The sequence below is a fragment of the Pithys albifrons genome, chromosome 19, assembly GCF_047495875.1.
Source record: "Pithys albifrons albifrons isolate INPA30051 chromosome 19, PitAlb_v1, whole genome shotgun sequence".
Classification (NCBI taxonomy): Eukaryota; Metazoa; Chordata; class Aves; order Passeriformes; family Thamnophilidae; genus Pithys; species Pithys albifrons.
In genome coordinates this window covers 10,306,334-10,319,472 of record NC_092476.1, presented here as the reverse complement: position 1 = coordinate 10,319,472, position 13,139 = coordinate 10,306,334, and the positions used below count along the sequence as shown (strand labels likewise).

The window sequence follows — 13,139 nt, the reverse complement described above, 5'->3', positions numbered from 1 at the left end:
TTACTTCAATACTGTCAGTTTGAAGCTTGCCTACTTTGTGCTGCTTGTTGTTAATGCCCAGAGCCCCCTACAATCACCACCTGCCACTTTCTGGTGCTGCCCTTGCTTGGGGGAGGCTTCAGTGTGGACTGCTGGGAGCACCTTGTACCTCCCAGAGGCAAATTATGTCACAGAGAGCTCCCCTCTGCTCTGCCAACCCTGTGACATGGAGGGAGCTGCAGGACACAGCTGGGGCTGTTGTCCAAACTGTCCACCATTGGCAGCATCCAATCCAGGAGCTGACGGGACAGATTGGGCCACTCACTCCCTGCTCTTCCAGAAATTGTCCAGTGGGTGCTTTGGTCACTCTGCAGTCATGCTCTTGGCGCAATAAGTGTCTTTGCTTTGATCCACACAGACCAAAGGCTCAAGGCCTAGAAGGCTCCTCTCACTGTCCTTGCCTTCCCAGGTCTTACTGGGCTGGATGAGTCACTCAGCTGATGTGTTTGATTGGGCTGAGAGGGAACCAAAGGCAAGGAAGAGCCCCTGCCTCAGAACTTGCCTCCCTACTTCATCCCTACCTCCAGCCCACAAAGCTCCAAAACCTCAGACTTTGGCTGTGGAGCAGTGCCAGGCAGGCAGGGAAGATGGAAAAGGTCCTGGCCTGTTCTGCTCTTATTTTCTTGGCTGTGTTTGTGTGGCTGCTCATGGAGAAGGAGAACAGGCTGCTGTCCTGGGCATACTGGCCGGTGTTATAACTGATGGCAAAGGTGCACAGCACACGGGAGCGATGCTGTTTCATGTGCATTGATTTCAACCCAAATCAATAAATGTCTGATGGAAGCCTGGTTTGTAGGTATTTTCCCTGCCTGGGACCTTTTTTAGAGAGATGGCTTGGGCTGTGTCACAGCAGGATGAACAGAAAGCAGATCCTAAAAAGTCAGGCTGGACTTTGGACTCCCCTGGCATTGCAGGAGAATGGAGCAGCTTCTGCTGCTGCACCAACGTACCCAACCCTTCTGTTTCTGGCTCTTAATGTTTCACTTTTGGGCCAGGGTGAAAAATCATTGGAAAGGCAAGAAACTGCTTCCCTGGGTTAATATTCTTTAGTGCTCAGGGTCCTGAACTCTTTACATACATTTGTTCACTGGTAACAGCCTTCTGTCCTCACCAAGCCTCAATGGCACCATTTACAGAGGGGTTGTGGAACACCAAATGTTTTCTCTATGTGACACTTGGCACTTGGAAGGAGGTCTGAGTGCACCATATCCTCCCTTGGACCCCAACTCTCCCACTCCTGTATCCTCCCTCCCCAGGTTCCCTCAGGCAGAGGAGCAGGACTGGCAGAGCTTTAGGGTCTCATGGTTTTTGGTGTTTCCTGGCCTTGGGATGAGTGATTAAAGAACATTTGAGAAGCCTGGACATGCTGGAGAGCACAAGGAGGCTGGAGATGGGTTGAGTAGGAGCTGAAAGGCAGGACAGAGTCTGGCCTTTGCTGGGGCTCATCAGTTGTGTGGGACCAGAGAAGCTCACACTCAGTCATGGATGTGATATGTTTTTGTGCCAGGAACTGAGAAAGGGGACCAGGAATCCTCTCTTGGATCAGGTGGCTGGAAAAGGGATGTGCACAAACAATGCTCTAGTTTGGGGTTAATGACTCCCATGCCTTTGCCATCTTGCACCCAGTGGTGCTCAACCTGCCAAGTGCTAATCCTGAGTTTAACAAGCCAACAGGGTCTCCTGAGGTCACCACTGAAGACAGTGGTCAGTGCTGGCATTGGGTTGTCCTCATGGCACAGTGCCTGGCGGGGAGGTAACAAGTCTCCAGGTGGGAGAATCCCCAGGGATCTTGGAGCTGACAGTGCCTTTCTGTACAGCCATGCTCTGTGCCACAGTGTGTCCCTGTCACTTGAGGCCTCTCTGCACAAGGACCTCTCTACATCTGGTGGCTCTGGGAAATGCCACCACTGGTGCCAGGGCAGAGCACAGTGCTGGCACTGCCAACCCATGCCCACAAATGGAGGAATAGCCAGCTGCTCCAGAGGAAATGTTGGCAGAGTCCAGACTAAACCAATAACAACTTCTCAGTGTGCTGGGGATTTTCCATCAAAAAGAGGCAAACCACTGCAGATTTAGCCAATACTTTAGTCATCTCTTCTCTGTGCCAAGACAAAGAAATCTCAGAAAAAACCCACCCAAACCCTGAAACCACCACGCAAACAAATCCAACCCCTGCAGTTCCCCAAGCAGATGGCAGGCTGTTAACACAAACAACTCACCTTCCACCCACAGAACTGAAACTCTGATACCTGATCCAGTAATTTCAGTCTTTGCCTCCATATCCCATGGCACTGCTCTGGCCCAAGACAGGAATAGAGCTGGAAGGAACTGCCCAGCACACTGTAGTGATGCCCAGCACACTGTGCTCTGACAGTGGGTCCTGCCACCTCCTCTGCTGGGGCTGAGGACCCTGAGCCAGCAGGATGGATCCAGCAGGCAGGAGAAGTAAGGCAGGTGGCTCAGGAAAGCCTGGCAACCCTGAGAATCCCCTCTGTGAAGCAGGACTCTGGGACCAGCACAGCTTGGCATCTTCTGCCATCTCACAAGTGATGAGAACAGAGCTTGTCTTTCTGCTGGTCTGGGGATGCCTTGGCTGGCTTTGCCTTAGCTTAGATGAGAGGGTTTCCTGTTTCACTCCTGTCCAGCTCCCCAGAGAAAGGGAAGAGGAAAGATTAAATGAGTGTCACAGGCTGGAACAGCCACTGTGTGTCCCCCACAGCCCTGTGGCCCCTGGTTCCCCCTCCAGGACCCCTTCACCCCAGCCATGACAATGTCAGTGCATGTGCAGGGTACCAGCTTGTCCCCTCTGTCCCATGGGCACCAGCTCGTGGCAAAGCTTCTCGAAGAGGCCTTTAGGGGCTCCTGCTCATGTGAGGAGAGGTGAGGAACTTGGGTTTTTTAGACATTTTGTAACCAATCAGGGCACAACCCGTATTCTATAAGCTGGCCAGAGCCTCTCCTGTAGCCTCATCTGTACAAAGACAACAAATCATTTGGGCTGGAAAGTCAAAAAGTGCTGCTGTGGTGGTCACATCTCCCTGAGTGTGCTGCTGGCTGGAAAGACCACTAGATAGGAATCCCTGAGGCAGTCAAGGAAATACTCTGTCATGCCTGGTAGGAGGTGTCTGAGTTCTGAAAACCAGATATTTTGCTGCCTGGGGGCAGTGATGGGGCCACAGAACCAAGCAGTTCCAGCAAATGATGCTGCAGAGCAACACCCACATATGCTGTGGCTTTGTGTTCAGGATGGTGGGGGCTGCTGGGGCTGAGCAGGAGCAAACAGGACACCAGGACCAGTCAGGAGCACAGGACTCCAGCTTGGGCCTCAAGTAGCCCTGTAAGGGACATGCTGAGTGTGATGTACAGACAGATGGACACTGCCAGACCCAGTCTGCTGAATGAAAGCAAGAAATGCATTGAAACAGATGAGAAAGTGCCTGCTTAGATCAGTGTGTCTCGGTGGTGAGGGTTGGCCTCTTCTCCCAGACAACCAACAATAGGATGAGAGGACATTGTCTCACCAGGGGAGGGTCAGGTTGGACATCAGGAAGAATTTCTCCACAGAAAGGGTGGTCAGGCACTGGAAGGGGTTGCCCAGGGAGGTTTGGAGTCCCCATCCCTGGAGGTGTCCAAGGAATGACCGGACATGGCACTCGGTGGTCTGGTCTGGGTGACAAGGTGGGGATTGAGCACAGGTAGGACTTGATCTTTGTTGGGAAGAAAGGGTTAAAAGCAGAAGAATGGCAAGGAATGGGGTAGGTTTGCTCAAGTGACTTTGCAGCTGGGAATGCCAAGGCCTGTAGAATAATAATATGGTAAACTCCATATATTGTATCTACTGCCATTCATCCTCTGTCTGTTTTGAGAAGTAGCATTTCTGTGTAGAGACAACATAAGTGTTTGGAGAGATTTGGAGGCACAGTTGATGTGCTTGAGCTCCCTGTTTTGGGAGAGAGAAGATTAAAGCTCCGAGATCATAAAAGAACACAGAGGAGGTCACAGCATGGTGCAAACTATACATGTGTAGGCCCTTGACAAATTGGTGCCAACAGCAGCCCTGCCACCTGTCAGGATGGACTGAGGCCAACAGTGCCAGCGTTCCCACTTGGGTGTCTCCACCCAGGTGTTCCTTTGGGATCCTCCAGCTAGCAAGGGAATTAAATAAATTTACTCTTTGCATTTCAGTTGTGGTGTTGTGGTTGTTCCAGCTGCCTACCTGTGTCAACTCACACAGCCTTGGAGGTCTTTTCAACTGTATTGATTCTGTGATTTGTTGTCCCATGCTGAGGGTTCATCAGAACTCTCAGCTCCAGCATCTGGATAAGAGAAAACTCCAAACTGGCCAGCACTCAGTATCCAAAGGACTTTAGGAAACCTAGTGCATCAGTCTGTCTTCTCCTTAAGCCCTTGGAGACAGCTGTGCCCTCAGACCACCACTCAGGAGTGGCAGGCACAGAGCTACAGCTCCTGCCTTCCTCAGTGGCCAGGCAGAGCTGCTCCTCTCGCTTTAGCTCCCATCAGCTGCCACCAGTGAGATGCAACAAAGTGGGGGATGGGGTGGCTGTGGGTGGAGGGAGAGGGGACAGCTGAGTCACCTCTCAGGAGAGGTGTAAATGAACCTGGTCCCTTTGAATATGTCACTGCTGAGATGAGATGCAAGGGCACAAATGCATGTCTTCTCTGCTCTTGGATGAGTCATGAGTTGACTTTTCCAGTGCAGGCAGCAGCTCTTGCTATCATCACCAGTGCCTCTGCAAGACATTTACCAATCTCTGGGACCCCTGAGGGCCACAGCAAAGTTCAATCTCCTGCTTGGTTTTGTTTCTCTCTTCTGATGTTTCGTGTTCAGACTCACAGAAGAGCAGGGAAGACCAGTGTCTGAGGATGCTGATGACTGTGGGGTGAAGGCTCTCAGACCCAGCCCTGGCACAGAGAGCTGCTGTCTGTGAGGAGGTGGCATGCTGGGTGTGCTGGTGGAAACTCTCTGAAGCTCTACCCCAGCACAGTGACCCCACTGTGTTCTAACATCCCTCTCAAACAGCTGAGATTAGGCTGAGTGGGACATCCAAATGTGAGCACTGATACTGACCCCTGTTTGAGGCTCTCCTGTGCCAGCCTGCTCTCACCACCTTGCATGCTTTGCTGGGGCACTGTCTCCTGCAACCAGAAGGCATCCCAATGGCATCTGGGGTGAAGCCTTGGGATGGAGCTGCTCTGATGTCTCCAATCCTCCCAGGAAATGAAGAGACACCTTAAAACATTTTGGTTTGTTGTTTTTTCTTTTTTTTAAATTTTTTATTCTGCAGTATCTATTGGGTTCTCTTCTCCTCTCCTTTCCACCCTGCTACCAGCCCAGGTCCAGGTGTCCAAGTGCTACGTTGTACTTCTTAATGTCCTACATAGAGATGTCTCTGAGGTCTTGGATAAACTGCTGGATCTAGAGTGGGAAAGAGAGATGGCAGAGCTTGGTGCAGGGATGAGAGCAGGAGGCAGGGGGGAGCTTGTTGTCCCTTTTGAGGGGCAAATGTCCCCAGTCAAACTGAGCAGGACAAGACATTTGCCTTGCTGGATCTGCACCACCAGAATGTGCTTTTGTGGGCAAATGAAACCAAATCTTGGTCATAGCTTGGTCTTCATCCCCTGCATTCCAACCTGCCTGGCTCACACTTCTGCCCCACAGGGACCCCACTTTGCCTCCTCAGAAGAGACAGGTCCCTGACCCCTTCACCATGCCCAAGAGCATCCAAGTGTAAAAGGAAGGTGTCTGTTGGGCCTGTGGGCTCTCCACTTCCTTTGGGTAGCTGAAAGGCATTCCTGCTCCTCTTTGTGGGCAGGGAGAAGGGCTCTGGCCTGGCTTTACCATGCTCAGCTGTTTGTGGCTGTCATCTGCTGCCACTCTCCACCTTGCGTTCATCCGTGTGCTGGCAGACTGGAAGAGGTTGTGGATGGCCATCTCAATGGCCTTCAGCTTCAAGGTTTTCTTGGCAGCCCTGTTCTGGATGTCAGCCCAGCGATCCTCCTGGCAGGAGATATGGAGCAGGGGCACATGCCCCAGCAAAGATGCTGTTTCAGCACAGCAGAACCTGGCTTGGAGACCCTGACTTCCAAACTCATCTACTTGGTTAGGAAGAACATGGCCTTGCCCAGAGCTCTGCTGGAGTGTGTTCAGCTCAGCATGGTGGAAGCAGATCCAGGAACTGCCCCATCTGCCCTCCCCACAGTAGGGAAGCTGATCCCCTGCAGCAGCACATGCCACTGTCACCCTCCCAGACCAGGTGCTTTCCAGCTTTGCCTTTTGGCAAACCTGCTCCAGACCTGGGCTGTCACTCTTCCTTCTGCAACCCCACAGAGGGATGAAATTAGGCATCTTTTCCAATCACAAAGGCTGCTACTGGGCCCTGCCATGAGCCCATGGCTGAAGGATGAGCCATCAGGCAGCCTTGACTCAGTCAGGCCTTGGAGATCTTCCTCTGCCCACAATTCCTTACCCAAAGAGGGACGTCACTTCGAGCCTGGTCTAAATATTGTTTTAGCTGCACCAGATCATTCTTGCATTGAAGTATCTCAGCTTCTTTCTCTGTTCTGTACTGCTCCAGGAGCACTTTGGCTTTCTCAGTCAGTTCCTTGTGCCACTGCTGTACCTGCAGCAGCTCCTTGCGTGACCTCACCAGTGTCCGGTAGAATAAAGTGATTTCCTCGATGTCCTGAAACTGCAGCCCAGGATTCCTGGTGTTAGTAACCCCCTGCCTTTCCCTCACCATCTGCAGATCTCATGACTTTTGGCACCCTGCCCTGACCAGGGCCAATGCTTCCCTCAGAAGAAAGATCTTCCCTTCTCCACAAGACTATTGCCCCCATTGGTTTCTGAGCATCACCTCATTCCCTGTGTGATGACATCCCACTGTGCCAGGCCTGGAGCTGTCACTGCCACAGGCAAGGGATATCACAGCTCTTCCCCAGGTGAACAGTGCTCTGGTAAATACAATCAACTGCCTGGCTCCAATTCAGCTGCCTTGGTCCCATTCCCAGGCACCTTTTCACTTTTCCCACACCATCAGTGTGACCTGAAATGGTGACACCAAGAGGCCCCATTCTTCTCAGCCCTGAGGTTTTGCCCCCTCTCATGATTTTTCTTTGGTTTTCTCAAGCCTTCACCTTCTGTTCTGGTCCTCCTCCCCTGTCTCTGCTCCCTGTGGCTCACCTTGGTTGTAGGGAACTCCTTCTCATCCCACCTGAGATCCCTGGCTTTGACCAAGTGTTACCATTTCCCAGGACTTGCCTTATCTTTCCTAGTTTTAACACCCACATAAGCCTCTCCCCGAGCCCATGATCTGCCTCTCTCATCCAACCTCACCTGTGAGTTCTCCACCACATCCTCCAGATACCTCTTGAACATGGAGTACTTTAGCAGTTTTTTCCAGAGTTTCTGGTGATGTTTTCTGAGGGCTTCCAGCTCCTTCTTATCTCTCAAGAGCTCATTGTCCCTTTTTATATTTCCCTCTCTGTCTTTCTTTGCTTTCTTCAGAGCTTCGTTTCGCAGCATGTCATTTTCCTGGTGATGTTTCCCCATCAGCACACACAGACAGAGGGAAAGGAAGGCAAGGAAAAAATGGAACTGGGTTACTCAACAGCATTGCAAGGAGATACCTTCAGAGAGGTGAGACCAGCACTGGAGCACCTCTGGGAACAATTTTCCTCCCTGTTTTACAGGGCCATCCCTGTGGCATTGACCCTTTGGTCTTGAGGCAGCACCTGGGATAGCACCCTGATTTTCAGACCTCCTTGTACCTGTCCCTGGAAGACTGCTGGGGCTCAACAGTGGGGACAAGACTGAGACCCTCCTTGGGAGACATTTGGGGCTCTCAGGAGATCACATGGGTACAGGATTAGCCCTCTCCCACCCAAGCCCTAACAGGGCTTTCCAGCTCTGTAGTACAAACCCCTGCACCCTGCCAGGGCTGTTCCTCACACCTCCAGCTTAAGAGAGGCTTGGCCAGGTGTGCTGGTCCAAGCTTCTTTCCCAAGGGAGGAGAGGAGTTGATGGTGTGGCTCAGGGTCATGTCAGTTGAGCAGGGCAGGTGTACCTGTACAGACCCCTTACAACTCTCCATGTAGGCTTTCAGCTGATCCCTCCTGGCACGCAGGTCATTCCACTGCTCAGCAATGACCTCCATCCTCTCCCTGAAGGCCTGGCAGCACCAGAGTGAGTGTGACACAACTGCCCACATGCAGAAACCTCCACCTGCCTGCCGCTGCCACCCTCCAAAATACCCCAAAGCTCTCCCAACCATGTCCAAGCACCCTCCCATCTTTGTCACCTCTTCTTTCTCTGCCAAGGCCTTTTCCAGACATCGGACTTCTTCCTTCTTCTTCAAGAGGCTAATAAAGGAGGACTCAGGGTCCTCATCTGCTGCTCTGAGTTCCCTGTGAAGGAGGATTCTCTCAAGGTTACATGCTGGGTCCAGTTCCTTGGAGGGTGTTGGATTGCTCTAGGTGTTGGACTGACCTTGGTGGGGTGATGGGGCAGAACAACCCAACGCCATCTCAGATGCCATCAGTCGGCATGGCATGCCCACCCCTCCCAGCAGGGATCCCCTGGCAGACCAGGGAGGGTTACAGGGAGGAACAGGGCTGGGGAAGGGAGGTGCAAGAGGGGATGGAAGTGATGGAGATAAAGGATGGGAATTTGCCACAGTGGGGGAAGGAGGGATGAGGAGACAAGAGAAGACAGTGGAGGAACCTCCTCACCTGAGCAAGGGCAGGAGTTTTGCCTTGTACTGTGCACAATAATAGTTCAGATCCTCGGCTCTTGAGTCCATCGCTCCAGCCACCAGCAGCAACCAGAGCCCAGGTCCTGCTGATGCTGCTCCTCTCCCTGCCTTGACCTATTGCCACTCCAACACCTGTAACAAGTTCTGTGGCTACTCTAACCCACCAGGAAAAGCCCTGTGTCTACTCTAATCCTGGAGAGAGACCCTGAAGCTACCCCATCCATTGTGACAGCTCCTGTGGCTACTCCAATTGCTGTCACAGCTACTGTGGCTGTCCAGCCACTGAGGCAACTACTGTGGCTTTCCAACCATTGTGACACGTCCTGTGGCTTTCCAGCTGCTGTGACACCTCCTGTGGCTTTCCAGCCACTGTGACACCTCCTGTGGCTACTCCAACTCCTGTAAATGCTTATTTGGCAAAAGAATATTTACTTGGCCTCAGTGGGACTAATCACTGCGTCCAGTATCAGGATTTTCTTCATTTCTTCATCTCAGTTTCTCTGTTTCTTCCTAAGTTTTGCCCTCGTGCCCTCTGCTGCCTTGGGTGGGTATTTCAGAGTCCCTGACAGCCACATCCCTCTGTTCCAGTGCTCAGGACTTGCTCCTTCTCTCCCAAACCTCAGATAGAAACACAGTTAAACAGGTACATCCTCGGGAATGCTTGACCTCTGTACTGCCCATGGATCCCTCTTTGTGTTGGATTGAGCTCTACCATTTACTAAAAATTAACTGATTGTTTTTAAATTGGTTTCTGCCTCAAAAGAAGGCATGTCAACAAAAGAAGGCATGTCAACAAAAGAAGGCATGTCAAGAACCACTGCCCAAAATAAAGGGATGGTGATCTTGGGCCAGGCAGGGGAAAGCTACAGATGATGGTGATCATGGAACCTGCTGCTTTCCCTGTCTTTCATCTCTGGTGTTTGCCATTTTTTGGAGCACTTTGCTCCCTGCTGCTCCCTCCCCTGTCAGGGACAGTCCCTGGATTCTCCACACCACCTCTTGCTACAGGAGTCCTCCCTTGCCTGGTCTCTGTTTGCACAACAATGAACACAAGGCTTTAAATAGTGACAATATAAAACAACTCCCAAACTGAATTTCCCATATTCCCCCTCCTTGAGAAATTCTAATATGAAAAATATAGATTTGTTGGAATATACAATAATACACATTATATATAATATAGGTTTATAGCTAATATATAAAATACAATCTATAATATAAAAACATCTAAATAGGCAGATTTGCTGAATTTATAAACCTTTTATTCTTCCCTGGGCACAGGTAAAAAGGGAGGTTGAACTTGGAGGAAAAAAGGAAGAAAAAGGAAATAGAGAGACAAAGTTTTACTTTGGATTCTCCTCCCTGTTCCAGCAAGGCCAGGGGGTGGGGGTTGTGTGGTGCTTGACTGTCCCCTGGCCTTAAAGCAGGACAGCCTTACAGACACTTCCCTGGTGACAATGGAAAACAAATGTCTCATGTCCAGGGCACATAAATCCAAGCAGTAAAATGACATTAAATATTTTCCTCAATAGCAGATTTCTGGTTTCTGCCTTTCAGCTCTTCCTTGGTTTCTCCTGCAAGAAAAAGGTTGTATGAGAGACTGAGAGTAACCTGAACCCAGAACTGCAGCTCAGGTTGGGGGAACAGTCATGGTAAGGTTGGTTCCTCCACAGCAGTTCACAAGTGGGACATTTTGCCTTCTGCTTTGCTTTTTATACTCTGTATTTTATTCCCATTTTATCTTTGCCCTGTTCTTTCCCAAAGAACTTCCACAAACAACACAAGAACTGAGAGGGTTTTTAGGATCTCTCAAATTCTCCATGTTTTTTATTTACACTAAGACCTAAATTTAAATTTTACAGTAGTTTCATTTGTTTAACTGAGACCAGGTCCTTCCCCAGGAGATGCTCTGAGAGGCTGCACGGTGCCCACATCTGCCCCACAGCTCTCTGTGCCAAAGCCCCGTGCCAGGAGCTCACTCTGCACAAGGACCAGTGGGGCAGGAGGGCTCCAGAACCTGCTGACACGGCTCGGGCTGAAGGGAATCCAAGCACAGCCCCGAACTCTGTCGGAGCTCCTGGAGGAATTCTGGTGAACTGGGGACATCTCCTGGCCGTGAGATGGATCAACAGTGCCGGAAAATCAGCCAGCACTGAGGGAGTCCGTGAATTCCGGGCACAGGGGGCTGGGGCAGCACAGCCCACACTTCCCACCACGTTCCCAGCCACAGTGAGAGCTCTGCACCTCTTCTCACTGAACGTTGGAACGTGGCCATGTAACTTCATCTTGAGAGAGCAGATCTGTCAGAATTAAAAACAAAAAAAATAAGTTTTTTGCTGAAAGTGAATAAAAAGCACTTGTAAACCACACAATCTCCCTTAACCACCCTGGTGATGCTGAACAGCAGAGCACACCCAGCCTGCCCTGCTGTGCCACCAGCCACATTTTATCTCACACCACTTTGACCTGCCTATTTAATTCCTCAAAATATACTCCACAATAAACAGTAATCTCAGATAAATGTTGCTGTCAAATATTACTGTGTTCTTTCTGCACCATCCCTTATTTTCTACACAAGGTTGGACACAGCACACTATTATATTATAACCCACAGTGAAACAGCCTCACCTCTACAGCCCACCTGCATCCCTCAGGAATGAGAGGTGCAAGAAAGAATAATTCTTCTCTAAGGAAGCTGCATCTTGTATTGCTACACCCAGAAAAAAGGCAGAGGGACAAACCTGCTCCTGTGAGACCAGTCCTGGTCACACAAAGTGCCCAACAAGTCCCTCACCTGCCCCTCACACCCTGTGCCCAAAGGGACGAGCCCTCCCGGCCCATCCAGAGGCTCCAGGCAGGTCTCACGTGGCATCTGTGCCACTGCAGCCAGGCCAGAGGGACCTGGGGACACGGCTGGGACACAAACAACTCGGGCAGGAAAGCTCAGGGAGCTCTGACCAAACTCCAGTGGTCAGACCCACCCAGGAGCTCAGCCCTGCCCCTGCCCTGGCTGAGGGTGCTGAGCCTGAGCCTCAGGAGCAGCCTGGGGGCTCAGCCTGGAGCCCAGGGCCTGAATCAGGGGCTTGAGAATCCCTCTGTGCTGTTCCTCACAAACCCAGGTACACACAGACATCCCAAGGACAGAGACACTGGGAAGGGGCTGAGGAGGGTGTTGGACAATGTTGGCTCATGACCACGTGGCCAAAGACACATTAATGCTGCAAAAACCCTGCCCACCCCCAGATGTGGCCTCCCAACTCAAGCCTTGGGCATTCTCAAGGATGGGCTCCAGGAGGGACAATTCATCTCTTCTCCCACCCCTTCCATCCACCTCCCAGACCCCAAAGGCCAATCCCATTCCAGGCCAGAACCCACAGCTGCAGCTGGCAGGGCTTCCAGCCAGGAGAGGGAGGGAGGAAGGACACCAGGAAGGAGTTCTAAAGGTACCTAAACAACTATTTTTAACCTGATTTCCTACAGAGCATTTGCCCCTCATGAACAAGTGTCAGATTTCCAAAAGCACTGAACACCTGAGGGCTCATTGACTGAGGCCAGGCAAGGCAAAATTCCTGTTGGGATCAAGACTGAATCACCTCACATCTGACAGAAAAGGGTTCAAACAGGAAAAATGGGAACTGACATGAAAGAAATAAAGAATATGGGCTATTTTAAAAATGTATCTGGGGTAGCTCTTACTGAAGGTGCTTTGTGTCCCACAGCTATCAGAAGTTGCCCATATTTTGAGAAATTCCAAGAGAAATCAAGACAGGATAGTTTATTTATTCCCTGGTGATTGACATGTACTCCTACAGCCTGATGACCTGGTCAGGCAGGAGGAGGAATTTTGCAATTCCTTTGTTTCCACAAATGTCAAAGACTCAGAGAAGTTTGACATGTGATTCCCAGAAATCCAACATTTCTGGATGCTTCTTCCTCTTCTGCCTTTCAAAGGGTGTGAATCCATTGGGAATTCTGCCCCGTTCCAGTCTCTGTTACAACAACCTGCACAGATCCCTCTCCAAGGAGAAAGGAAGGGAGAGGATACTGAAATTGCTACTGAAAACCAATTAAAGGAAATTGAACTGACCTGCTCAAGCAGAGTTGTAGCAACCCTCATACAGAGTCACGTGAACAGCACAACCTTTCCCTGGAAAACTCCAGTGGCATCTTAATTAAGGCCGACACCCCGGAAGGTAAAGGAATGCTGTCCCAAAGGAATGGAGTGTCCTGCCCCGTGTGCTGGCCCCAGTTGTCACTTGGGATCAACACTGAGAGCATTAACAAACTGTACTGCACAACCAGAAACAGCTTCACAGGATGTAAAACTCA

General features: G+C 50.8%; 1 protein-coding gene across 1 annotated transcript; it reads right to left on the bottom strand.

Moving 5' to 3' along the window:
• Positions 1–5,434: 5,434 nt before the first annotated feature.
• On the bottom strand, positions 5,435–8,858 carry CCDC42 (coiled-coil domain containing 42). Its single transcript, XM_071574013.1, has 7 exons — positions 8,788–8,858; positions 8,358–8,463; positions 8,124–8,228; positions 7,394–7,591; positions 6,528–6,749; positions 5,900–6,058; positions 5,435–5,476 (listed from the first exon to the last, which is right to left on the bottom strand). The coding sequence occupies exons 1-7, from the start codon at positions 8,856–8,858 to the stop codon at positions 5,435–5,437; spliced, it is 903 nt and encodes a 300-aa protein (XP_071430114.1).
• Between the last annotated feature and the right edge of the window lie 4,281 nt (positions 8,859–13,139).

Coding starts and splice junctions, on each gene's coding strand:
- CCDC42 (XM_071574013.1), bottom strand. CDS start 8,858: ATGGACTCAAGAGCCGAGGATCTGAACTATTATTGTGCACAGTACAAG. Junction 8,464..8,787: donor AAACTCCTGCCCTTGCTCAG/GTGAGGAGGTTC, acceptor CCTCCTTCACAG/GGAACTCAGAGCAGCAGATG. Junction 6,059..6,527: donor GAAGTGACGTCCCTCTTTGG/GTAAGGAATTGT, acceptor ATCTCCTGCCAG/GAGGATCGCTGGGCTGACAT.